The sequence below is a fragment of the Ochotona curzoniae genome, unplaced genomic scaffold (genome assembly GCF_017591425.1).
Source record: "Ochotona curzoniae isolate NIBS_2020 unplaced genomic scaffold, NIBS_Ocur_1.0 scaffold_4505, whole genome shotgun sequence".
Classification (NCBI taxonomy): Eukaryota; Metazoa; Chordata; class Mammalia; order Lagomorpha; family Ochotonidae; genus Ochotona; species Ochotona curzoniae.
Window position 1 is genome coordinate 52,344,153 of NW_024467118.1, and position 26,919 is coordinate 52,371,071.

Genomic DNA, 26,919 nt, shown 5'->3' on the forward strand with positions numbered 1-26,919 from the left:
AAGTATGCCAAATGCCATGATGAAAGGAGGGAGGGAGGAAAGTAGAAGACAGGGAAAGAGTGAAGGACTAAGAGAGGGAGAAAGGGAGGAAGGAAGGGAGAGAGGGAGAGAGAAGGGAAGGGGCAGAAGAAGGACAGAGGGAGGAAGGAAGGAAGGGAGGACTGGGCAGAAGGAAGGACTGGGCAGAAGGAAGGAGGGGGAGGGAGGGAAGGAGGACAGGGAGAAGGGGGAGGGTGGGAGGGAAGGAAGGAGACTGAGTAGGGACCAAGGGACGGAAGGAAGGTAGGGTGGGACTTATTATTCTCCTAAATCTGGATCTTGAAACACATAAAATTGGTTCAACTTATACAAATAATGTAAAATATTTTTTAAATTTTCAAAAAGAAAGGGAAACTTACCTTACTTTAATATAGTATGATTTTGTTTTGCCTGAATAGTTAAGTCTCATTCTCCATGGTTAATGCAGGATTGCTCATACCTTAAAGAGAGAATATAAGTTAGCATTCTTGTGTTTCTTTTGAACATAGAGACTTGATTATTCATATATGAATATGTCAGTATATTCCCAAAGGTACCCTGCACACAGGTGTTTACATGATGCTTAACAGACACCAGTGTCTGTACATCTAATACCACACATATTAAGCCATACAAATTACTGAAAATAGTTTGGAAAATACACTTGACAAACTTGGGAAGCAAAATAATGAGACACATTGAACCTGGCACGGCTCAAATCACCTTCATGATGTGAGGCTACATTTAGCTCCCTAACTCTGCATCTATCTTAAACCAATTTCTGAGCCTCTTACTCATTTCACCTCCCCTTTCTATTTCTTCTTTCATAGTATTATCTTGTGTACTTCACTCCTCAATTTATTCACTGAAGTAACAGAAGAAACAATCTAACATGTGAAATAATTAACCGCATATAAAATCAAGAATCTGTGTTAATGACTGTACATGACGCTTTAACCCATTCAATAAGGAAGTGAGCTGTTTCTCCATTCCACAGTAGTTACATGCCACATGCATACATCTCTCTTCCTCTGAGGAAACTGCAAATAGGTGTCTTCTATCTTTGTTTAGGCGATGCCTAGTCCTTCCTATAGACTTGAAATTGAGTGCACATGTTAAAGTGCAGAGAGAAGACTGAATTATGCACACTCCTGTCAAGCCATGGGGATCATCAGAGGGTCAGATACGCCTTAAAAGCAAGACTCCTGAAGAAAGCATATTTTAGGAGACTATGACTGAATATATATTAGGTAATTTTCACTCGGGAATATTGATTGTTTTTCACAATAACTAAATTCCAAAAAGATTTCAAACAAGTCAATGAACATGTTCACGTGCAATGAGCTGAAGTCAGCAGCACAAGAGTTTGTAGACCAGAAGTCTACAATCAACACTGCACTGTATAGAAATGATCTAATAAATGACCTAACAAATTTGTCAACTGGAGATATTCTAGCAAAAGTACGTCAACTCTCATAATTTATAGGGGCGGCACACATACAAACATATATCACTATATGATCAAATTATTTTGCCCCATATTCAAACCTGAGAAAGACAATATTTTAAAAATGCAGAAGAAAGCCTAAATGAGGTTAGATATATCCCACACTGATATACTGATACCCAAACTGGGATCTAAAGTCAAGTCTCATCTCAAAGTCCATCTATTTTTTGCTAATAAACCACATTGATTAAATAAATAAAAAAAAGATTAAAACCAGTATAACAAGAAGTATGAGCGAGATATGTAGAAACCAGAGCTAGCTGAAATTATTAACTATGTGATCATTTTACTTAGATACTTGTAAAGTGGATAGAAATCTTATGGTGAAAGAATAGCATACTTTAAGATTCTTTTCAATTTCCTGAGTTTATTGCATTTTTTAATATTATATTTTAAATTTCTATCATTTTATGTAGTGTGTAGTGACACAGATTTGCTTCTTTAAGCTGGGAAAAAAAGCAAAGGAGATCCATCTTCACAAAGGGATTTTCTACTTTTGTTAGCTGTTGATCAAAGTACCTCAAAGCAGCTGTTTGAAAATAATTCTAAATATATACTGGGAGTCTGTCTCCAAAGCAACAGTTCTCTAGGCAATAACATGGATGTTTTCAACATGTTTACCTTTAAAACAAAAACCCGCCCTTACCAGCTTTGCCTTTCCCAGGGTTTATGCTGCTGTCTGGCCAGGACTGGCAGTCAGGAAGAAGGTGGCTCTGGGATTCTCTCAATGGTTTTGCAGGGAACTGGTGGTTGTCAGGGCTGGGCAACAATCGAATAAGGTTAATTTTTTTTTTCTACCCTGCCCACAGATAATAAATTTCATTACATAATATTCAATCCATCTAAAGATTAGTTCAAATGTTGAACAGCCAAAGTTTTCCAGAAATTTCCATTTAAAGAGCAAGTGAAACATTTGGTGCATTTGATCCTAAGTTTTCCCATCATTGGAGACAGAGCCCTATGGCTTGTGCACATCCACTCTCATAATACCCTTCACATCATCACTGGGTGGTAACAGGTTAAATTAACTCTCCATAGTTTTACTGAATGGAACTCAAAGTACGGCTTTGAAGCCCCTTATGACGTAAGATGATTGATGAGGTACCCAAGGCTATTTGGGGGATACAAGAATTAGGTACTAAATAACACTGATTCCAGTAAGATGATGATCTGCACCTCTGTCAAAACTCCACTTTACATAAAGAACAGCCACAGTCTCATGCCTTTAGCAGAATAGGGAATATAGTCAGAACTTCCTATGGTATTTCATTGCCAATTTTGTTTTTAAAGTAATACCCCATTTACAGTAAATTATACTAGTTCCTCATTTTTAACGGTGACATAAACTCTAGTTTAAAAACAAGCTTAGTACCAATTCAAAGACATATTGCATAAAATATTAATTTTGCAAGTGATGTATAGATATGAGAAACGATAGGAAGGAAAGTTTGAAAAAAAAAAACTGGCCTTGAAGTTCTAAAGTGGTCTAAAACATCTAGAACAATGAACTCCCTAATTCCCTCTCTCCAACTGAAACAACAGATTTGAGCACTATCTTTTTTTTTTTTTAAAGATTTATTTTTATTATTTTTTTATTGGAAAGACGGATATACAGAGAGAAGAGAGAGAGAGGAAGATCTTCCGTCCAATGATTCACTCCCCAAGTGAGCGCAACGGGCCGATACTATGCCGATCCGAAGCCAGGAGCCTCTTCCGGGTCTCCCACGCGGGTGCAGGTTCCCAAAGCTTTGGGCCGTCCTCGACTGCTTTCCCAGGCCACAGGCAGGGAGCTGGAAGGGAAGCGGGGCTGCCAGGACTAGAACCGGCGCCCATATGGGATCCCGGGCGTGCAAGGCAAGGACCTTTAACCACTTGCGCCACCGCGCCGGGCCCTTTTTTTTTTTTTTTCTTTTTTAAAGATTTATTTTTATTATTTTTTCATTGGAAAGGCGGATATACAGAGAGGAGAGACAGAGAGGAAGAGATTTGAGCACTATCTTGTGGAAATGTTAAAACATCTGGCATTAGCAGATATTTTTTAAAAGACATATTTATTTATCTCCTTGAAAAGCAGAGCAACAAAGAAAGGGAGAAACGCAGACAGTTGACCTTCGATCTGCTGGTTCACTCTCCAATTGGCTGCAAAAGTCAAGTGTGGATGATACTGAAGCCAGAGGAGCCAGGACTCTACCTGGTCTCCCAAACGGTGGTAGGAGCCCAGGTATATGGTAACTGGGTCATCATCCTCCGCTTCCCAGAAAGGCAGACTGGAAGCAGAGCACCAGGATGTCTCAACCTGCTGTGCCACAAGCGTGGCTTTCACCATCAGCTTTTGGAAACCTGATGTTTAACTTGATAAGTGAAGACTCTTAAAAGTCAGATGTCTTTAATGGATTGATTGCGCTTATTTAAGATAGAAGACAGAGAAACATGAAAGACACACAAAACCCCCGAGTCTGGTTTATGTCCCAAATACAATAGTTGGGGAAAGGCAAGGTCAAAGTTTAGAGCTAGAAACATAATCTAGGTCTCCCGCTTGGATGGCTGGAACCCAAACACTTTAGTCATTTTTGCTGGCTCTCAGAACTGGGGGTGGATATGGCACTTGAACTCTGGCTCGTCTTCTGATCCAGCCCTGTGCTTATGAGCTGGTAAGGAAGTGGAGGCTGTCCCAAGTCCTTGGGTCGCAGTAAACAAATGGGAAACCTGGAGGATGCTCCTGGTTCCTGGCTTCAGATTGGCCAAACTCTAGCTGTTGCAGCCATTTGGGTAGTGAACTAGTGGACAGAAGGTTCCTCTGTTTCTCCTTCTTTCTCTGTAACTTTCAAATGGAAAAAATAAATCTTTAAACACATATGTGTAATAGCTTCAGGAAACTAAAATATGTATAAATATCCTAGAAAGATGTTAAGCAAAACCATTAGCATTTAGCTCTGTAGAATTTTCTAGCAAAAATGTATAGGTCACAACTAGTAAAAGGCTCTCATATCTCCAAATGTCCCCATGAAATACACTCCAAGGTCTCCACACTGAACAGCGGAGTGTGTCCTGAACATGGCTCACTCTGGGCATAGGAGGGCAGACAGGTTTCATCTCTTGGCAGTTGTGAGTATGTAAACAAACCAAAAAACACAAAACAAGGAGTAGGGAATGGCTGCCAGGAACGCTGTCTCGAGATGGATTCTGGAGTCACTCCAAATTTCAATGGAAAAAGCATTGTAGAGAAGAGATGTTCCCTGGATGACTGGAATGTCAGCTGAGGTTTTGACACTAGGAGCACGGCAGCCACTAAGAAGCAGCTGAAGTCTTCCCCTTGCACACACTGAGATCCCATATGGGCGCCGGTTCTAATCCCGGTCGCCCCACTTCCCATCCAGCTCCCTGCTTGTGTCCTGGGGAAACAGTTGAGGATGACCCAAAGCTGTGGGACCCTGCACTCACATAGGAGACCTGGAAGAGCTCTTGGCCCCTGGCTCCTGGCTTCAGACTGGCTAAGCTCCAATCGCTGCGGCCACTTGGGGAGTGAACCATTGGATGGAAAATCTTCCTCTCTGTCTCTCCTCCTCTCTATATACCCACCTCTCCAATAAAATAAATAAATAAATAAATCTTTAAAAAATAATAAATGTTTAAAAACAAAAGAAGCCTAAATCTAATACAGAAGGGTATGGTTATTCTTTTGCTACTGCATTTTATTTAAAAATTAGAAGTACCACCTTACTCAAAAGATACATGAAGATACAAAAAGACATTGTTCAAACCATGGAAAATTTATATATATACAGCATGTCAAATTTCGGGTCTGTTGCTTTCCTTAAATTTATGATAGACTTAGAGCAGAAACAAGTTTCTAAGCAATGAATTGCCAAGACCACTTCCCTTCTCCCTCCACAGGGAACGCTATGAGGTATTCAGAGAGGAGGAAGGATGTGATGCCCAGTGCTGACGGAAGGCTACAGCAGATGACTGAGGCTTGCTTTCATCTCCAAAGGCCTGGGTCTGAAACGCTTTTCTGTTCTAATCATCATCACTCAGAGGAAAGACACGGAAGGTCAGCGGATTTTACCCTTTCTGAGTAATGGGAAACTTATTTTGACTTAGATTTGTTTTCTTTAGATTCCTGCAGTAAAAATAATAATAATAATAATAACACCTGTGTATTCATCTCTTGATTTGTAAAATGAATTTGGAAAAAAATTTTACAAACATACTTGAAGTTCCATATGTAACCACACCACAGTTGCACCCCTTTCCTCCTCCAGGTGCAAACTGTTATATTAAATTACCTTATGTGTTTAGCTTTTTTTTTTTTTTTTGCAGCCTACAAAGGAGCACACAACAAAAAAACTCAAAATAAAATCCTATTTGAAAGTAAATAAAAACAAATCAACGTGGGATTACTTTTTAGCTGCTGAATTCAGTCCTGCAGGAGTAGAGGGTTGTTCAGGATCCTGGTTAACAAGGCAAGTCGGGAAGGAGCAGCCATCACCCAGACTGAAACACAGAAGTTCACAATGGAATCACAGAAGAGACAGTGGAGCTGAACTCTCTTACAATGCTGGTATCTAAGAGCAGAAAATCCTGAGTTACAGGTCCCAGGGCTATTTCACACATGGGCTTCAACACAGCGTCCGTGTACAGGGAGATGATGAGCTAATTGATTTTTCATTGATACAACAGTGACTCACAAAGTCAGAATTGTAAAACAACAGGAGTTTCTAGGCAGCGTTACAGATCTATGAAATTAGAGGCTTTCCTTGAACTTCTGTTTCATTGGGTTGCTTTCTTTAATAAAATTCAGTAAGAAAAGTACCTTGAAAAAATGGGGAGCAACCAGTACTTCTTCTCATCACCAAAAACTTGTCGCATGTTCTTACTGAATCCCAAGCTGAACCCATTCTTATCCGTTCCGTGTCGAAACACAGGACTCCTGAATGCCTCTGAAAGAGATGAGGCAAGTACGTAAGAACATATCCGCTAAAATCTCTTCTATTTAGAAATAATCGAAGTAAATCAACCAAAATAAACAGGAAACCACTTGTGAGAACACATGAGCCTTTTTTTGTTTTGTTTTGTTTTTTTGTCTAACTGCTCTGATTAAGACTTCAAATATCATGTTGAATTAGCAGCGATTAAGGAGGGCATCTTGTTTTTTGATTTAGAATTTTTTCAGTTTTTTCACCATAGTATATGACGCTGGCTACAGATTTCTCATTAATATCCTTTACCAGCTTGTTTATCAAGCTCTATTCCTAGTCTTTTTGGGGGGTGGGGAGTGGGAGTGAATTTAATTTCGAGAAAGAGAAAGAGAGACAGACAGTATTTCTCATCTATTGGTTCACTCTCCCAATTGCATATAATGGCCAGAAGGAAGGCAGGGGCTGAACCCAGGTCACCCATGGAGGTGGCAGGGACTCAACTCTCTGAGCCGTCACTGCTGCCACCCAGGGTCCACATCAAGTAGCAAGCTGATAATCAACCCCAAGCATTCCATGCCTTAAACACTAGGCAGAACCACCACTCTGTCTTTTAATCCTATCTCCCTTGAAGTTTCAATAGTAGCCTGGAGAATCAAGGCCTGGCACGTGGCTGTCCAGGGACCCAGGCAAGGAACACATCATGCCAACTCCTACTTCCTCAAAAACAAGAGGTGGCTGCACTTCAGTTCCTGAGCTGTCTTCTGTAGCCTCTCTGAATCTCTGCATGAGAGTAGTAAATTCTTTCCTGCCTTTCCTCCGAACTGAGCCAGACCATTCTCCAGCCTCACGGCGGCCAGCAGAATCAACCACAGCGTCCCAAGCGCCATCATCTCCATCTTGTCGGATAAATCAGAGCTCTTCTTCCGTGGGCCAGAGAAGCCCAACTCCTTCTCTTATGTCGTTTTCCCTTCATCGTGGCTTGGCACCACCAGAAGTGCTGGGACCAGCCCCCCCGTTCTGAGTCCTGAATAATCCATTATCCCCTCCCAGTTTGTTGACTATTTTCTTAATGATGAAAGGATGTTAGATTTTGTCAGTTTTTCTGCATCAACTGACATGACCCTGATTTTTTCCCTTCATTCTACTGATATAGTATATACTCACATATCAAATTTTATACACTAAACTATTCAATCATGTTATATAAACCTTGAAAACATGCCTTTGAGTTTGGTGTGTCAACGTTTTGTTAAGGGTTATAACATCCATATTCAAAAGAAACACTAATAAATGTCTTTGATAATGCCAGCTTTATCAATGAGTCAGAAGTGTTTTGTGCTGATTTTTGGCAGAGTTTGAAAGAACTGATTCTTTTTTAAGATTTATTTATTTATTGGAAAGTCAGATATACAGAGAGGAGGAGAGACAGAGAGCAAGATCTTCCTGTCCGATGATTCACTCTCCAAGTGACTGCAACAGCCGATGCTATGCTGATCTGAAGCCAGGATCCAGGAACTTCTTCCAGGTCTCCCACACGGGTGCAGGGTCCCAAGGCTTTGGGCCGTCCTCGACAGCTTTCCCAGGCCACAGGCAGGGAGCTGGATGGGAAGTGGAGCTGCCGGGACTAGAACTGGTGCTCATGTGGGATCCTGGTGTGTTCAAGCCAAGGACTTTAGCCGCTAGGCCACGCCGCTGGGCCCAGAACTGATTTTTTTTTTTTTTTTAAAGATTTAAACTGAGCTACCAGTAAAGCCTGGACTTTTCTTGACTGTGAGATTTTGTTCTTTCCACTTCAATCTCTGGCTATGGTATATTCTAATCTATTTCTTCTTTTGTCAATATGCTACTTTATATGCTTCTAGTAATTTGTATATTTCTTCTAGGTTACCTAAAGGTTAGATTTATAGTATTTCATGGTATTCTCCTATAATTCTTCTTTTATCTTCCCAGGCAAGGATTCTCACGTTTGATGCTGTTTTTAAAGAATCAAGGACTAATTTCATTGATTTTTCTATATTTAAAAAATTTTCTATTCCCATGATCTGCTGTCTTTATTACCAACTTCCTTTTGTTGGTTTTCTGTTTATTTTCGTCTTTTTCTTTTCAGTTCCTTAAAATATAAAGTAACGAGCTCACATTTCTCTCTTTTTAATAGATGCACATATAGCTATACATTTTACTCTATGCACTAATTTTTGTTGTATTCCACATCAGGGGGTCTGTAGAATTTACTGTTATTCTGTAAGATGTTCTTTCTAGTTCCATGGCTGACTTGACAGTAGTACTTGTCTTAACTGTGGTGACCTCTTCCCTGACCATGCATTCTTAACATTACCAGCCCTTTATTCAGACCTGAGTATCCTCTTTATTTCTTTAAAAGCACCTATATTTTGTCAATACTTTAGTTATTCATTTTTGTGCCACTCACTGTACTGCTTTCCCTTTTCTCACCGTAATATATAAACACAAGAAACAAGCAGTAAGTATGGAGTGAGTGAATCTGCATGTGTCTAAGTGACTTCACACCAATAAATGCTGGAAGAATGAATGATTTCTACCATTTCAGAACAAGCTGGCATATTTACTCATGACAATGTCATTTGGATACAGTAGATACTGTTACACAAATTTAATTTAGTTTCATTAACTAAATATTATACATATTTAATTCCGTTTCATCAGTAGATACCTTTATACATGTTTTAGCTTCATCAACTACAATAAGTGGTTACTCACCTAATGTAGATTTATTTTTGCTGACTAGCCAACAATGATAGCCAAACAGAGAAGACAAGCTGACAGAAAACATAGCCGCAGCAAAGAATAAAAACATAATATGGAATTTGGCTTGAGTGTCTGGTAGACCATTCTATAAAAAAAAAGGAAGAAAAAATGGGTTGTCAAAGAGACAGCCTCCTAATTTTATAATAAAATTAGTAATTTTTTTTTGCTTATTATTTCAAATTTAGGTATGAAGAAAGACATTGTAACTTTATGTTAAAACTTTAGGAAAATACATACTTTATCAGATTAAAATAAATAGTTACTAGGTTATATATATGAAAGACATTAAATTTGGAATGTTTGTATTATTCTATAAAGCCAAGAAACAGAAAAATTATGGGAGTATATTTGTAAGCTTTAATAGCAGGAAGGTAAGATAAAAGGAACTATGAAATGTGGTTTTAGTTTTACTATCTGAATATGCTTTGTTAATCACTACAGATTCACAAATATTTACACAGTTTTATTGCCGTGTCAGGAAACAGGAAAACAGGTTAGCTGGCACTTGCACCCACTGTTCCCACTGATGTTTCACATTACAATGAACAACAACAGTAAGAGAATACACACAAAACATCCACAATAATGCTTCCAGTTGCTTCAAACAATAGTGAAGCAGGAAAAGTTAATGCTAATGCAAATAAGCCTTATCGTATCCATGGACTGAAATGGGCCATCTCAAAGCAAAATCAGTTTGATTCTCACTGTTACTACATTCAAGGAGAGCTGGACTCCTCATGGTGGAGGGCCGGGTCACAGGGAAGCCCCAGTGAACACCTCTTCCGACAGAGGGTCACAGTGTTCTAATGTCCTTGGCACCTGTCAGACTGACACAGGACATAAGATGTCACTGACAGTTCTCGACACTAGGATTCACACAGTGAAAACCCTGGGGATTACTTTCCAGGTTTATTTGTGGTTTGGAATGATAACCATCACAGGAATGAAAATCAGTGAGGGGAAATATGTCCTAAACTGGACTGTTTGGGACATGGTGCCTGGCAGTAAGCATTCATCAATTCTTTCATATCAAATCTGGCTCCAATTTAACATCAACAATTGAGCAGTTCAGAATTTATTATCATAATAAAGGACAATTTAGTGAAAATAATAAAGCAATCCTGGCAGGGGATAAGCTACTTCTTACTATCACTTGGTGTATGCACAATGAATTTTCTACAGATATTGGAACTACTGCATTTAATACTTTTCCCTACAGTTAAAATATATAATACAACAACAAATGTCACTTAAATCTTTATCAAGCAAAACCTAAAAACAAAAATTCAAGACTTAAAAGACATAACTTAAAAATAAGGAAAACATGGCTATTTTTAGTACACAAAAAAGCTTTCTTATCTAATCAACTCTTTTTTATTCTAATCAATTTCATTTGGTTTTTCTTTGATTTTTACTTTATTTGATAAAGCGGCCATGGACACTGAATCACTGTTATAGGGGAAATACATAATTAGCTTCTGACAAGCCTATTGTCACATCTTCATCAACTGATTAATAGATAAACCTTGTTTTATGTATTTCTAATTAAACATAGCATTTTAATATATATTGTCAATTCATTCATGTGGAAAGTTTTGCCAAAAGCACATGACTCTGACCTAAATGAAGATTATTCTGACACATACAGTTTTCCCAAAAGACATTAGTCTTGTGTTTAGAAACACTGTACAGTACTTCAGTATTACCCTTACACCCCCAAAAATATAGAGATGTAAAAACATGGCAATAGACAGAATGTAAAAATCACACACTGGCTTATGGCCTGGGAACGTGCGAAGGTAACTAAAAGGCAATGCAGATTTTCAGCTAATCTAGGCCTCTCTGCCAACAACTAGGCAAGCTCTGTCAGTACTGCTTTGGGAGTTACATATAATTTTTTTTACTGACTACTTGAATTAACAAACATGGAATCTACAAATAATCATGATTGACTTCTAAAAATTAATATTATAAAATCAGTGTATGAACCTATTGTCCACTGAAATTATATATGAAATACTTTTTCATATTGGAAAAAGTCAGCCAGGAAATTACTTACTGTCCAAAATTTGACAAAATACTGTAAGTCTGTGGCAGCGATAAAAAGGCAGTACAGCAGAGAATAAGCCAAGAAAAGGAGGAAGAATTTATAATTTGAAAATCCAACACAGTTGTTCACCCTGTCAATGAAGCAAAAACATTCTCAGTGAGTTTCACATGTCCAGCCTACCAACCAACAGGCCCAGTATAATACCATACTTCTTTTCCTGGTATAACTGGTATAATGAACCTATTCCACAGAATATACATATATTATTTGCTTTACTCGAATGTCCTTGCTCCCATTCAAATGTTGGTGAAATAATTTGTACTGATTTTGATAATAAGACAGAACATAGAACATGTTCCTAGGTATTTTAAAATGCAGCTGTATTTATATTCTACCTTTAAAAAGATATACATATATGAAAACATGCTATCTAATGTGACAGCATTAGACAGTACGTTTTGAACTTCAGGGTCTTGTATGAGAGAAGTAAATCATAAAGAAGCTGAATTCACAGGTTCATCCATGGTTGTAGTTGCAGATTGAGATATTTCTGCTGGGACTCAGATGAGAATGGCTTTTTTTGTAGCTGAGTCAAACAATGGCAAGAAATGACACTGAAAACACTTCTGTCCAAGCTGGTATAATTGCACTCTGTCTCGAAAGGATGTAGGCTGTTTCCTTTGCATACTGCATTGATTTCAAGAATGGGCAAAGGTAAGGAGACTCTAAGCCTTAGAGACAGCGTGGGTGTAAACAAGGATTCTTGTGGACTGGGGGAAAGTGGAAGGGATAAGCAAAACTTCTTCCTACATGCAGAGCAGCTTTTGTGTTTAATGTTAAATAGCATTTTAATGCAAAGAAAATGACTTTTATCATCGATTAAAGCATCTATTAAGCTTCTATTAAATTTTACTTAGCAGTATGGTAATTCACCACATCGGAGCCACGAAACAGGACAGAGAGAAAGTATTTTAGAGTTTGATATGCACCCATAGAGTCGTGATATGAAAATTACTAGAGAAAGTGGAGTAATAATACCGACTTTGGTAACTTCCTGTGGTTTTAATAACAAATTACCTTTTGTTAGACTTTTTTTTTTCTTCCTACTGCTTTCTTTGAAGACTCAATGTGTAAAGGAAAAGGACATATTTTAAGTGTGCACATCTTCTGCTAGAAAATCAAGCATGAATAAGGAGGAGCCAAGCATGTCCAGATCAATACTTCTCTAATATTTTGAATGTAAATGTTAAAACAGAGCAAGCTATAGGGCAATTGCTGTTTCAGGGCAATTGCTTTCTGAGTCTAAACTGGAAAAACAACATAATTAATACATTGGAAAGAATGTGACCTTTCCAGTCTGAAAAGCATGTTGGGAGTCTTTCTGCCCACTTGCAAATTTGTCTGAATCTCAGTCTCCTCCCCTTTAAAATGGGACAGCTCAGAGCAAACTGAGTTTCTGTTTGTGAATCCACATCCTGTATCAGAGCACCAGTTGAGTCCAAGCTATTCTGCCTCCAATTCAGCTCCCAGCTAATGCACCTGACAAGGAAGTAAAAATACGGCCCGGACACTTGGGTCCCTGACACCTATGAAGGAGCTCCAGGACTGAGCTCGTGGCTCCTGGACTTGGCCTGCCTCAGCCTGGCTGCTGAGTTTATCTGGGGAGGTATCCAGCTGGACTCCCAGGTGGGTGGGTCAGGGGACGCAGGAGAGGCACTGACAGCATCTCCTACTAAGGGAAGTCAGATAAAAGGCAACTTTCAAAGTTCCCACACACGTAAACAGAATTAAAAGGTTTGTCTGGGTACCAAAAAACTCTGATGTATGCACACAGTTTTCTTTTTATAATATGTACTTCGTGAGCTTTTTGAAGATGTCTTGTATGCACAGACTGTGAAGATTTCTTGCACTAAAATAAACTTAGCTTTCAACTCTATTTTTTTAAAAGATGAATTCATTTATTTATTTGAAAGTCAAGGTTAACAGATGGAGTAAGAGGGAAAAAGAGAGATTTTCCATTCATTGGTTCACTACCCAGGTGGCTGTAACAGTTAGGGCTGGGCCAGGCTAAGGCCAGGAGCTTCTTCTGGGTCTCCCCAGGAATGGCATGGGTCCACACTCTTGGCCAGTCTACAGTGTTTATCCCAGGCCATGAGCAGACAGCTGAATTGGACTCTTCGCTAGAAACTTGCATTGAGGTATTACATAAGGATTATATGTACATGAATGAGTATATTTCTGGAAGGTAGTTTAGAGTCTGTGCTTATACAAACACAAATGTAGAAAGCCCTTTGTTTTTGAGCAAATCAGAAAAATTAAGTTTTATATTGTTAATCTATTCACTTTAAACATAATTCCAGGGAATAAAAAGCTCTTTGAATTAATGGAATTGCAGAAACAAGCTATGAAAATACTTCCTAAGTTAGTTAATGTTTCATTTATAAAAAGATTTCAATGTGTAAGCAATTTGTTTCATTAAAATGCATAGGGTCAGAAACCTGTTCAAGTTTACAGCTCTACTCACCAAGGGCAATGATGATCCATCTTCAAAACACATCTAAAAGCAAAACAAAACCAATTGAATGTCCTTAAAATTTTAATGACAATAAATTATAAAAGAAAACATAAAGCATGCTCACTTTAAACAGCCATGGAAAACAAAATATTGCAAAGTAATTTACCTAAAAGAAACTGAATAACAGCAAAATTCTTATCTATAATAAACACCTAGGGGTTCAGCATTGTAGGCACCTATTATGGGTGCTTGCTGTAGTCCCAGGAGCTCCACTGCTCCACTTTAGATCAAGCTCCCTGCTAATGAGCCTTGGGAAAGCAGCAGAAGATGGCCCCCGTATTTGGGAGGCCTGGTTTTGGCCTGGCCCAGCTCCAAGCTCAGTCCTTGCAGCCATTTGGGAAATTAACCATCAGATATAAGCTCTCTCTTCTGTAATTCTGCCTTTTAAATAAACAGATATTTTTAAAAAATAAACACTACAGGCAATTCTACTTATAACAATAGAACCTAAAATCCAAAACATAGACATTTTAAGATGCAAATCAATTCCTTTTCTGAAATTACTGTTTTAATTATTCACGTTAATATGTAACTCTTATGTTAGAGAAAGTACAAAATGTTAACAGATGTCCAGAAAACCTGGATAAAGCTTAATGTCAGTCCCTAAGGAAAGTAGTAGTGTCCTTATAGTGTATTAAATGCATAATAACTGTCATGAACTCAAGTCCCTTTTATTAAGATGAAAGACATTCATAAAAGAAGTGGAGCATTTGCTAAACTGAGTAAGAATTGCTTAAAGCAACAACACTAAGATCAGTGTGAATCTGGGGAGAAAGGAATAAGGATTGAAGTCCTAGGCCACATTGTAGCAACCCAACTGATTATTTCGGTTATATTAGAGTCCCCCACCCCAGCAAAAAAAAAAAAAAAAAGGCCAGAGAAGCACACTGGAACACTGGAATCAAAAATGGGATATTTTGGAAAACAGTGAGAAGTATGCTAAGAAGAAAGCCCACTATCACAAATTTTAGAAGTAGAAAGGCGACCTTACTTATCGCAGACGGAACAGTGATGGCAGCGGTCTGGTTTTATGAGTTGGCATCTGTCACAGTAGCGGATGGCTACAGGGAGAGAAAGCTCCGCTCAGTCTTAGATCTAATAATGAACTGAATATATTGAATTAAAATTTACTAAAAATAAGATGTTTGACGGTTGCGATACAAAAGGCAGCAACTTGGTGACAGTCACAGTTCTCTGAAGAGGTTAACCCACAAGAGTCTGTCCACAGATTTTTTTTTTCTAAAGCATTTCATTTGTCAGTATCAGCTAATGTCATAATCGCTGAAAAAGGAAACAGTTGGAATAAACTAGAACTAACATGAATTCTGTTCAAACAACAAGGCCTGTATGGAGTTGCTGGCAATGTGCAAATAGGTTTTAATCATATCTTACAACTTGCCCTCAGAAGAATTGCAGAGATGAACAGCACGGGGTATTCATTTCCTGCCTGAAGGAGCCTTTTGGCACGTTGTGTTTGAAGCCCCTAGGCACCATGCTTCATGCAAAGTGTTGATCTAATGCAGTGCTTGGAGAACAGAAAGTTCTCTGTATGCTTTTAAATTCTCCACTAGCCACATTAAATGAAGCAGAATGAAAAAAGGGAACATTAAGTTTAATAACATATTTTATATTGCTTCACATAGCCAAAATATCACTGAATATGTAATCAATATAAAAATATGCATGACAGATTTTACCTTATTTTGTCAAAGTAAATCTCTGAATCCCATTATGCATTTTACACATACAGTCATTTTAAGTGCTCAAGTTGCCCTGACAGGCTGACTTAACGGGCAGCATGAGTCTGGTTACAAAATCTCCAGGAGATTACATGCCCTGCATGCTGATCATCTCCACTCCATGGAACTGTGTACTCACAGGAAATCACAAAAACTTAGAAGCAGTTTATTATTTTTCATAAATATACTTTTTTAAAAATAAAAAACACAAGTGCCATATTATGTTCAACTATAAATTAAAATGAATGACTTGAATATTATTTGTCTACCAAAGGGGAATTTTATTTTAAATTTTTAAATATCTTGTTTAGGAGAATTTAATCATATATGAGTTATATCATTAGAAATTTTTTGAGAATCAGTAGATAAACACCATGCCAGGAATGGGATTTGGTTTTTGTTCCTGTAGCATTACTGTCTGGCTTTGAAAACTTAGGACATCACTTATTCTTGGGGGCTTAATATTTGCCTAGGCTTACAGGGCAAATATAAATATACATAAGCATAACTCAGTTTTTTTCAGATGGAACCAGTGGCTTAAAACAAAATCAGGAAACCACTACTTGATCCTTGAAAGAGCAAAAACAAACAAAATAAAAGTTGCTTGAGGGATTTAGATTCAATTGTGATTTCAGAGTTAGAAATAAATATAAAATATGAGTAAGATAATTTACACTCTTTTTCATGCTAAGTTTTTAAAACCAGTTGAGATTTCATATACTTAATTTGGTTTTGTCATATAATTTTTTAAATTGAATTTTTAAGAGGCAGAAAGAGAGAAGGCAAGCAAGCACACGTACAAGGAAACAGCACTCCATCTGCTGCCCCACTGTCCAAAGCCAGGAGCCTGGAACACAGGCCACATCGCTTGTGCAGAGCCACCGCCAGGAGGTCCCTGGGTCTGCACTGGCTGGAGTCTGCAGACAGAACCAGGAGTTGAAGCTGGCTATTCACTTGTATGAGTCAGCCCTCTTAACTGCTGGGCTAAAGGCTAACTCCTGAACAGGCCATATTTCAAGTTTTATGGCAATACAGAGCTAGTGGGTACGACAACAGGCAGGTCTAAAGTCGAAAAAAGTTCAGGTAAATCTTGGTGGACAAATATCAAGGATCAGTGTGTGCTGGTTCTTAATATAATGTTTAATGAAAGAGCGTTAAATTATACTAAAAATATGACTCGGGATGGATTTTACAGCACAACAAATTAAGCTGCTGCTCTGAGATATCCACATCCCATGCTGGAGTGTCAAGTCAAATCCTAGCTTCTTGCTAATGCATCCTGGGAAGCAGCAGATAACAGCCTACATAGCTGAGGTCCTGTTACCCATGTGCCAGATCCAGACAGACCTCTAGATTACTGGTTTAGGTCTGGACTAGCTACAGTTGTGGGCACTTGAAAATGAGCCAGTAGATCTTTCTTTTATTCCTTCTCTCTCTCTCTCTCCCCACCCCCTTCTCCATCCTCCTTTCCCTCTTATTCTCTAACTCCCATTTGTTTTTCCTTTCAAACACATGAATCAATATTTTTAAAAATATGACCCAATAAAGAGATACATTTCATTGTATTGGTAAAATAAATCATTATAAATATTAAGGATGAGTAAAGAAATTGTCCTTATATCTAAATAAAGTCTTATAAAATACATGTACATTACAAATTTTAAATTCGTTATAGATATTGCTCCCTTAACATAAATATGAAAGTCTTTAGTGAATCACTAGGACATTTAGTCCAGCAATGAGCATGCTGGGTAAGACATCCAGGCTGAGCATCAGAGGACCTGGGTTCCACGCCCTGCTCTGGCTCCTGACTCTGACTGCCTGCTAAAGAAAACCCTGAAAGACAGCAACAATGGCTCAAGTACTTGAGTACTACTCCTCACAGAGCAGAACTGGGTGGAGCCCAAGGTCCCTGCTTCAGCCCTCTCTAGCCCTGCTCATTGCAGGCACATTAAAAATGAACCAGCTAACAGCAGCTCTTTCTTCATCTGACTCCTGACTCTGCCTCTCAAATACATTTTTTTCAATTATAAATATAAAATAACCTTAAAAATAAATGCTATGACACCTCAAGATTTCCATACTTCCTACTTTTCATGGAATCACAATTAAGGCAAAAGAGCATTGCAGTCATTGTGATCTCAGTGAGATCTCTGTGCCATAATGTCATTCCTGCTTCTATTCTGGTTTATGACACTGTACGGGAAGCACTTAAGCAACCCAAGTAACTCTGAGATGAACTGCCAGTCACGCTGCACATCCTTTGGGGGCTGTCCCACAGCATCCATCACTGAGCTTACCTCCAGACATGGTCCTGGTATAGATGGGAAGGTCTCTGGCTGCTCGCCTAAGGACTTCCTGATGGGCTTCTCCTCTTGGCTCTCTCTCCAACAATTCTTTCTCTGCATAAGAGAGATGGAACTGTGGAACACATTTAAATTCTAATCAGTATTTCTAAAGGAATGATATTGATCTCCTCTATCCTAGAATATAGTAAATGTTACAGATGGAGGCTTAACCTACTGTGCCTTGTTATCAGACCCACCTCAGAACTGCAATCCTTTAATAAGATACAGACATCTGGGAAATCATATTGCAAATTTTTATTTCTAAAATTCTATTACATAGTTTATAAATATTAATGTAACTAATTATGATTTAATGAAAAGGCATCTACACATTAAATGTGTAATTTCCCTTTAAAATTTTTTTTGTGACTAGAAAATTTACATGAGTTATGTGTATCATAAATTAGTACATCAAATTTACAGGCATTAAACTCATAGGTAGGGTATGCTACAGGTGGCTCCCTTATCTGACAAAGTGTTCCGTAGATTAACTATTCTTGTTACATGTCCACAACATAGGGATCCAAATCACATTAGCCAGTTCTTTTCCAAAATCAAATGCATAAAAAATATCTGAAAGTCACATTTGTGAAGGCTTATTCTGTAAGTTTGTCTTCATTAGCGCATTATCTTAAACCTCAATTTAAAATTTTACATATATTTACATAATTATTCTGATTATATATAATTGGAATATACAAAAGATGTCAAGCACTGATGTGAGCAGTGTTGAATGAAGTAGTACGCCAAAAAAGGCCTTGCATGTGTCAGAATGGGCCTCCGTGACTGTTGAAGCCTGTGCAGTGGACGGCATGGCAAGATGCACACAGGCGACGTAACAGCTCACTGGGGCCTACAGAGGATGTCTAGTGCCATGGCAGAAGATGGAAGGCAGAAAAACTGGACAACTCTCCCAGCCAAGCTTTGACACCAAGTATCTGGGCGAGTGGAGACTCTAAGTTAGACTATGTCAGCCATAGAACTTGGAAAGATTTCCTCGACCTTGGAGCAATGAAATCAACAGCATTTCAGAACCACTGGCACCACTTAAGCAGAACCCTCAGAACATGCTCCACGTCAAGGCCCCTAGGATTACATCAAGTGCCCATTCCCAACTCCCGGTGCTGATGCAGTGTGGCTGCTGGGAGCAGCCCTCTCCCCTCTCCTCCTCCTCCTTCCCCAGATACAGGAAGAAAAATAAATTAGAAGCAAATGTTGCATCTACTTTCCCCCATTTCTCGAACATTCTCACCCTGCCTGATGGGCATGAACCCTTCTCAACTATGTAAACATCATCAAAATAAAGTTATACTTAAAAAAATAGAAGGAAAAACAGCCTTGTAGAACAGTGAGAGAGGCTGAGCTGAAGCTGCACAAGATCTAAAAATAGAATACGCCCAAATGAAGAATGTTGAAATAGGATTCATTCCATTGCTTTCAGTTACCCTGAAAGAAAACTTTAATGGAAAGCTGTTGGAATGAAAATGTTATCCTCTTTCAAAGATTAGGAACACAACTTAAGAAATCAGGGGTCTGGCACAATGGCTCAATTAGCTAATTCTCACCTGGCAATCCTTTTGATCTCATGTGGGTGCCAGTACATGTTCCAGCTGATCCATTTCCCGTCCATCTCCTTGTTCGTGGTCTGGGAGAACCTTGGGACCCTGCACCCACATGGAAGACCCAGAAGAAGCTCCTGGCTCCTGGCTTTGGAATGACTCTGCTCCTGTCATTGTAGCTACTGCAGAATAAATCACTGGATGGGAGAGCTTTCTCTCTGTATCTCCTTTTTGTATATCTGCCTTTCCAATAAAAATAAAAATTTCTAAAAAAAAAAAAAACTCAGAAAGATTCAGACTATTACCATGGCACAGTGGGCCAAGTTGCAATCTGTAACACCAGCACTTCATGTAAGTGTCAAGTCAAATCCAGCTGCTCCACTTTTTTAAAAAGACGTACTTTATTTATTGGAAAGCAAATATACAGAAAGAGATACAAAAAGAAAGATCCATCTGCTGGTTTTCTCCCCAAGCAGTCACAATGGCCGGAGCTGAGCTGATCTGAGACCAGGAGCCATGAGCTTCTTCTGGGTCTCCCACACGGGTGCAGGATCCCAAGGTTTTGGGCCATCCTCTACTGCTTTCCCAGGTCACAAGCAGGGAGTTAAAAGGGAAGTCAAGCAGTAGGGATACAAACCAGTGCCCGTATGGGATCCTGGCACATGCAAGGCAAGGATTTAGCAGCTAAGTCGTTGTACCAGGCCCCAGCTGCTCTATTTGTGATCCAGCTTCCTGCTGATGTGCCTGGGATAGCACAAGATGACCCAAGTGTTTATACACCTGCCACTTCTGTGGTAGATCCAGATGCAATTACAGGCTTCTGGCTGTGGCCTGGCCCAGCCCCAGCTGCTGTGGCCATTTGGGGAGTGAACCAGTGAACAAGCAGGTGGAAGATCTCACTATCTCCTCTTTCTCTTTGCCTTGCAAATAAAAAAAAAAAAAAAAAAACACCTCACCAAAAAAAAAAATTAAAATTGTGCACTGATCTATTAAATGCTACCACACTGGCTTATCAGGTTTTCCTTCATACATGATAACATTCTGAGTTAATGGCAGGTACTGTGGTGTTGCAGGTTAACGTGCCACTTGGATGATTGCATTCCATACAAGAGTTCCAGTTCCAGTCCTGGATGCTATGCTCCCATTCGGCTCGCTGCTAATGTACTTGTGATGCTGTGGGTGATGGCTCCAGTACTGGAACTCCTGCCACCCATATACATAATCCAGGTCGTGATGCTCATGTAACGGGTTCCTGTCACCCAAACAGAAGACCTGAATGGAGTTTCCATCTTCTGGCCTGAGCTCCAGCCCAGCCCTGACCACTGTGGGCATTTGGGAGTAAGAGGAACCAGAAAATGAGAGCTCAATGTCTCTCTTTCACTCCCTCTCCCTTCCTGACAAACACATAAATAAGTAATAAAGTAAGTAAATAAATTTAGCATCCTATATCAGCTCCAAAAAATGCACAAAATACGTTGCCCATACTGCAATATAATATGGAGGTTAAAAAAAAAAGACGTCTAGCTTAGAATTCACCAAATGCACAATGCCACATCTTCTCTCCATGCCCTCCCCCAGAATACTTTTATGCACAAAAGCATGTCACATCTCAGGATTTTTAAGAAGATGCCATTTGTTGAGATCTAAAGGAACAGAGATGGAATCAGCTACATATCTAACCTGCCATCAGCCGCCAGATAGAGCAATTACTCAATAAGTTAATGCTATTTTGTTCTGCTTAAGTCATTTTTTTTCAGAACATTTCAGATTTACACAAAATGTGAGAAAAGTTCTCCATGCCTATTGAATGTTATTAACAACTTATATCAGTGTGATGACACTTGGTAATGAATTGATATTGATACACTATTATTAGCTAGAGAGCACAGATTATTCAGATTTTCTTATTTTTTAGTGACCATGTATTTCTGTTCCAGGATCCTGTCCACAGTGTATTTACTTATCATATCTCTTTAGGTCCTCTGAGCTGATGCAATTCCTCTAGTTTTCCCACCTATTTTGTCTTTGACCTTGATTAGCTCGGAACAGTACCATTTAGGTGCTCCGTAGACTGTGCCTCCAATGGAATTTGAAGCTGTTCTCATTGTTAGCTTGAGGTTTGGAGAAGAAGATCACAGAGGCAAAGTGGCTCCTTCCTCACCCTAGTAACATGAGAGCACAGCCGATGTGAGGCACACCACGTCAGTGCGGGAGGTCTGCTCAGGTTTCTGTCCTGCACACTGGTTGATCATCTCCCTCTTTCCTTGTACTCATTGGAGTGAACATAAATTTAAGGAATGACTACTTATGCCTTCCTATCCCTTTCCTTGAATTCTGAAACAGGAATTCTTCTCTAAGAGATTTTTTCCATTTATTTATTTGTTTATTCATCCAATCATATACATGCATCAGTCAACTCTAGTATAAATGGATTATAACACAACCTTGTTTTACTGTTTTATTGCTCAAAATATTCCAGCTTGAGCTTTGGGGAGCCTTTCAGTTGGTTCCTGTGTCATTTCTGACATGTATCCACCAATGTTTTCCTTTCTGAACACTTCTTTATTTTCTGGCATTGTAAGACACTCCAGGCAGGTTCATTTTGAATAGTTCCTGCCGTAGTCTGAGAACTAGCCATTTCTCCAGAAACATCCCCTTCATTGGAGAATATGATTAAAAACCAAGATCTGGGCCCAGCACAGTAGCCTAGCAGCTAAAGTTCTTGCCTTGCATGCACCAGGATCTCACATGGGCACTGGTTCTAATTCCAGCGCCCCCGCTTCCCCTCCAGCTCCCTACTTGTGGCCTGGGAAAGCAGTGGAGGTTGGCCCAAAGCCTTGGGACCCTGTACCCACCAGAATACCCAGAAGAGGCTCTAGGTTCCTGGCTTCAAATTGGCTCAACTCAGGTCACTGCAGCCACTTGGGGAGTGAATCATCGGACAGAAGATCTTTCTCTCCATCTCTCCTCCACTGTCTATCTAACTTTTTAATAAAAATAATAAAATAATCTTAAAAAAAGAAAAAAGAAACCAAGATCTGTACTCAGATATTGTTTTCATACTAAAGGGAATTCATAGTATTACATTTCCTTTTTTTTTTTTGGAAGTACTTTTCACTGACAATAAAATGATCAAAACTTCACTTGTGTCTAAAACATCCCAGTTAAAGTATTTTTGCCTATTAAATTGTCTAAGAAAGCTTTCTTCATGACACCACAAATGTCAAGGGTCTGATAAAACTGATAGAATTCTAATTGCTACAATCCTTTTGGGAAACAATCTGGCAAGTGACTTAAATTTCTTTTACCTAGCAATTTCACTTCTGAGAATTTGTATTAGGAAAATAACCTAAAACAAGAGTAAAGCTCTATGCATGAATTTGCTAAGGTCAGAATTATTTAGATTGACCTAAAAATCCAAGTTGGGATGTGATTCAATTTTTTATATTTCAGCGAGAGCATCCTGCTGTTAACAAAAATGGCCATCTTTAAAAACTGTCAATAATGGTTGACTATCAGGCAGTTTGAACACAAAACCACCTAGGAAGAAACCTAAAATTCTAAGTGGTTGAATCAATGAAACGAAATTTAATCTTTTTTTTTTTTATTTTTTTGCTTTATTTTTTTTTTTTATTTTTGCTCATTTGTAGACCCAGGCAAGTTGATCCTCTGCTTGAGGTGTTGGCATCCCATACAGACCCCATGTTTCACTCACAATGCAGCTCCCTGCTAATGGCCTGGAAAAGCAGCAGAGCATAACCCAAGACCATAGGCCTCCTACACCCACACTGGAGACTCGGAAGAGAATCCTGGATCTGGGCTGTGGATTGGCCCAGCTCTGGTCACTGCAAACATTTGGGGATGAACCAGCAGGCAGAAGATTTCTCTCTCCTTCCATCTCTCCTTCCCTCCCTCTCTTTTCATCCTTCCCTCTGACGTTCCCCTCTTTATATCATCGTTTTTCAAATAAAAATAACTCCAAGTTATTACTTCTATTAATTGGGAGAAAACTTTTGGAAATTGAAAAGCTGCCATCAACAACAATTCTGCCATGAAAAAGCTAAACATATTCATATGTTCCAGACAAAAAATATTATTCTCGTTTTATTACATTTCCTCTTACTTTCTAGCCCCACTTTTCAAATATTTTTAGCATTTGACAGTGCTTTCATTTCAATTTAAATCCTAAAATCTCATTTTAGAAGTAGAGGGACTCTGCCTCCCAATAGCTAAAAGAGGAGTTTAATTTATTTATAAAAATTTCTTAATTTCTTAACCAGCAGAGAAGGGTTGGAACAGTCATAGATTTACTGTCATAAATTGTGGCCACTGTTTCAAATCTGTGTTATTCCTTTCATTTCTATACTATTTCACTTTCCCACTGCCTCCAACCACTATTTCAAACTTCTGCTATTTTCATCAATCCTATTCAACTCACCTCCCTTTTAATTTGCAGCTGATGACATCCTGTATATCTTTAAGAAGTATTAAAAGTCATCTCTACTTCCCAACAAAGCTGCAAACATAAACCTCCATCTGTACCAAGTATACATAAATTATTTTCTAATTTAGTTCAAACATGTAACAAATTAGTGAGTACTTCTCTGATAAATAAAAAAGCAGATAAAATTTATCCTCTTATGGAAATTCCATTCTAGCGATAATTTAAAAAAACTAATAAACAAATGAACACGTGGTGTGTTACAGGATGGTAAGTGCTACACAAACAAACATAGCAAGGGAAGGTATTGGGGAAAGTCAAAAGCAAGTCTGTTAGTTTACAGAGTGGTCCCAGAAAGCCCTATGAGAAGTTACCATTCGTATTGGATAAGAGCAGTGACATAAGTAGCGTGACAAACCTAGCCATGCTCATCTGTGGTCATCTTCCTCCAAGTCCAAGGGAAACAGACTCCTAGTCCCCTACAGCAGTAACAGGCTCAGTGTGTGGATGATACAGCATGGACTCCAGTGTGACTGACACAGTGTCAGAGAGCTGGTATAGGCCAGGACTCCATCTTCCAGGTATGAGAGTGAATCTGTTTTTCACGCTGAGCAGACGTAGGATCATTGGAAGGTCCTGAGCAGAACAATAAGATCTGCCTGGTGTTTGGAAAGGACAACCCTGGAAACTGCCTTGCAAGCACACAAAGGGAAGCAAGGATAAAAAAGCAAGGAGCCCAGTAGGCAGAAGACAACGGATGGTGGCCTTGGCAAGGGTGGAGCAGTTGAGGCAGCATGAGCTCTCGCATACTCTGAGCACACAGCCTTCAAAATATGCTGACTCCCCAGATGTGAGGAATAAGTCAGAAAGAGCAGCCAAGGAAGCCTCTGAGGTGTTTGGCCTAAAAAATTAGAGTAACGAACTTGTCATTACTGAGATTGGAAAACTTTAGCAACATAAATATGGAAGAAGTAGGAGAGAAATCAAATGTTTTTAGATAAATAACCATGTTTTCATGACAAGATGTGCTCAGTTTGAAGTTCCTGTTTGTAACCAACAAGTTTGTTGGAGGGGCTGGCATTATAGCACAATGGGATAAGCCACAGCCTGGTGCATCAACAACTCATATGAGTGCCAGTTCTAGTCCCAGCTACTTCACTTCTGATATAGGCAGGGGAAAGCAAACAAAGATGACTCAAGTACTTAAACCCTTACAATCCACATGGGAGACCCAGATGGAATTCCTGGCTCTTAGCTTTCAACTGGAATTTCCCAGGATTTTGCGGCCATTTGGGGCATGAACCAGTGGGTGGAATATCTCTTTGTGTCTGTCTGTCTCTTTCTGAATTATAAATAAATGAACAAGTATTTAATGAAAAGATAATTCAAAACGAGCCCCAAGTTTAGGAGAAGCAACCAGGCTGATGTATTGTTAGAAAGCTCTTAGGATGGAATGAGATACAAAGTCATGAAACTGAATAAAATCAACCACACAATGCATGTGTATACAGACAAAAAGCGGTCTAAAGACAGAGCTCTGTGTCAATTTAGAGTCCAGGAGATGATCAGGAAGCATCAAAAGACACCAAGAAGGAGCTGCCAGGATCAAAACAAGAGTTATTTCAGTAAGAAAGGGGAAAGAATATTCCAAAAAAAAAAAGAAAATACAAGTAGAAAAGAACTTCTAAAGTATCAAGTTGGAAGTCAGGAATTAAGAGCCAATGTTGCTGGGTGAGGGAGACTGTACTTTATCTGGTGGGAATATGTGGAGTTGTTGGCTAGACAAGCACTATAGTGGAAGCGTTAAAGTTTAGAGGAACCACCCCAGCCTCAGAGGGAGGACAAACTGTTGCAGGTTCCTGGGAAGGGAATACTGACAAGACTGTAAAAGGGATTATGATACAAAGGCAACTACTCTGTTTCAGAACAAAGAACAGACTGTGACCCGGAAGGAGGGAAATAATGCAAAAAAATGTTGAAGGTGAAAACGGCAGCTGATCTTGGATTCTGGAGGGGGTGAGGAAGAGACAGAATTTTTTTTTAGAGATGTATTTATTTATTGGAAAGGCAGATATACAGGAAAAAGGAGATATATAGAAAGGTCTTCAATCTGCTGGTTCACTCCCCAAGTAGCCGCAACGACTGGAACTGAACTGATGATCTGAAGCCAGGATCCTGGAGCTTCTTCTGGGTCTTCCATATTGGTACAGGGTCCCAAGGCTTTGAGTCATCTTCCACTGCTTTCCCAGGCCACAAGCAGGAAGCTGAATGAGAAGTGGACCAGCTGGGACATGAACCGGTGCCCACATGAGGATCCTGGCACATGCAACGCAAGGATTTAGCCACTAGGCTATTACGCCAGACCCAAGGAAGGATTGAAGCATGGCATCCACACTTCTGACCTGAATGATGAGGTGGAGGGCACTGGCATTAACCAATATAAGAAACAGATGAGACAGTTTAGGGAAAGTGAAGGTGATGATGTGTAATATTTTATATTTGAGATGTCTATGGAATTATCAAGGAGTTATGATTAGCAAAAAGAGAATAAAGTTTGAAACTTGGGTTTCAATTTAGAATTTCAAATGCATGTGGAGGGCCCGGCACGATAGCATAGTAGTTAAAGTCCTTGCCTTGAACACGCTGGGATCCCATATGGTCACCAGTTCTAGTCCTGGCAACCCCACTTCCCATCCAGCTCCCTGCTTGTGGCCTGGGAAAGCAGTCGAGGACGGCCCAAACCCTTGGGACCCTCACCCGCATGGGAGACCCGGACAAGCTCCCAGCTCCTGGCTCAGCCCTGGCCGTTGCAGCTGCTTGGGGAGTGAACCACTGGACGGAAGATCTTCCTCTCTCTCCTCCTCTCTGTATATCCACCTTTCCAATAAAAAAAATAATAATAAATACATTTGGAAGTGATCAATATAGAAGCTATAGTTAGGCAAACTTGTAAGTTAGAAGTCATTATGCTTCTTCAAA

At 39.3% G+C, this 26,919-nt stretch overlaps 1 protein-coding gene across 1 annotated transcript in view; it reads right to left on the reverse strand.

Moving 5' to 3' along the window:
* ZDHHC2 (zinc finger DHHC-type palmitoyltransferase 2) overlaps positions 1-26,919 on the reverse strand; it is a 70,909-nt gene that overhangs the window by 3,956 nt on the left and 40,034 nt on the right. Inside the window, exons 4-12 of the mRNA XM_040966223.1 lie at positions 17,893-18,013; positions 14,845-14,914; positions 13,803-13,835; positions 11,288-11,408; positions 9,181-9,313; positions 6,339-6,465; positions 5,927-6,019; positions 2,172-2,284; positions 399-478 (exon numbers count right to left, since the gene is read on the reverse strand). Coding sequence (XP_040822157.1) covers positions 438-478; positions 2,172-2,284; positions 5,927-6,019; positions 6,339-6,465; positions 9,181-9,313; positions 11,288-11,408; positions 13,803-13,835; positions 14,845-14,914; positions 17,893-18,013 — 852 coding nt within the window. The 3' untranslated portion in view covers positions 399-437. The remainder of the gene's footprint in view (positions 1-398; positions 479-2,171; positions 2,285-5,926; positions 6,020-6,338; positions 6,466-9,180; positions 9,314-11,287; positions 11,409-13,802; positions 13,836-14,844; positions 14,915-17,892; positions 18,014-26,919) is intronic.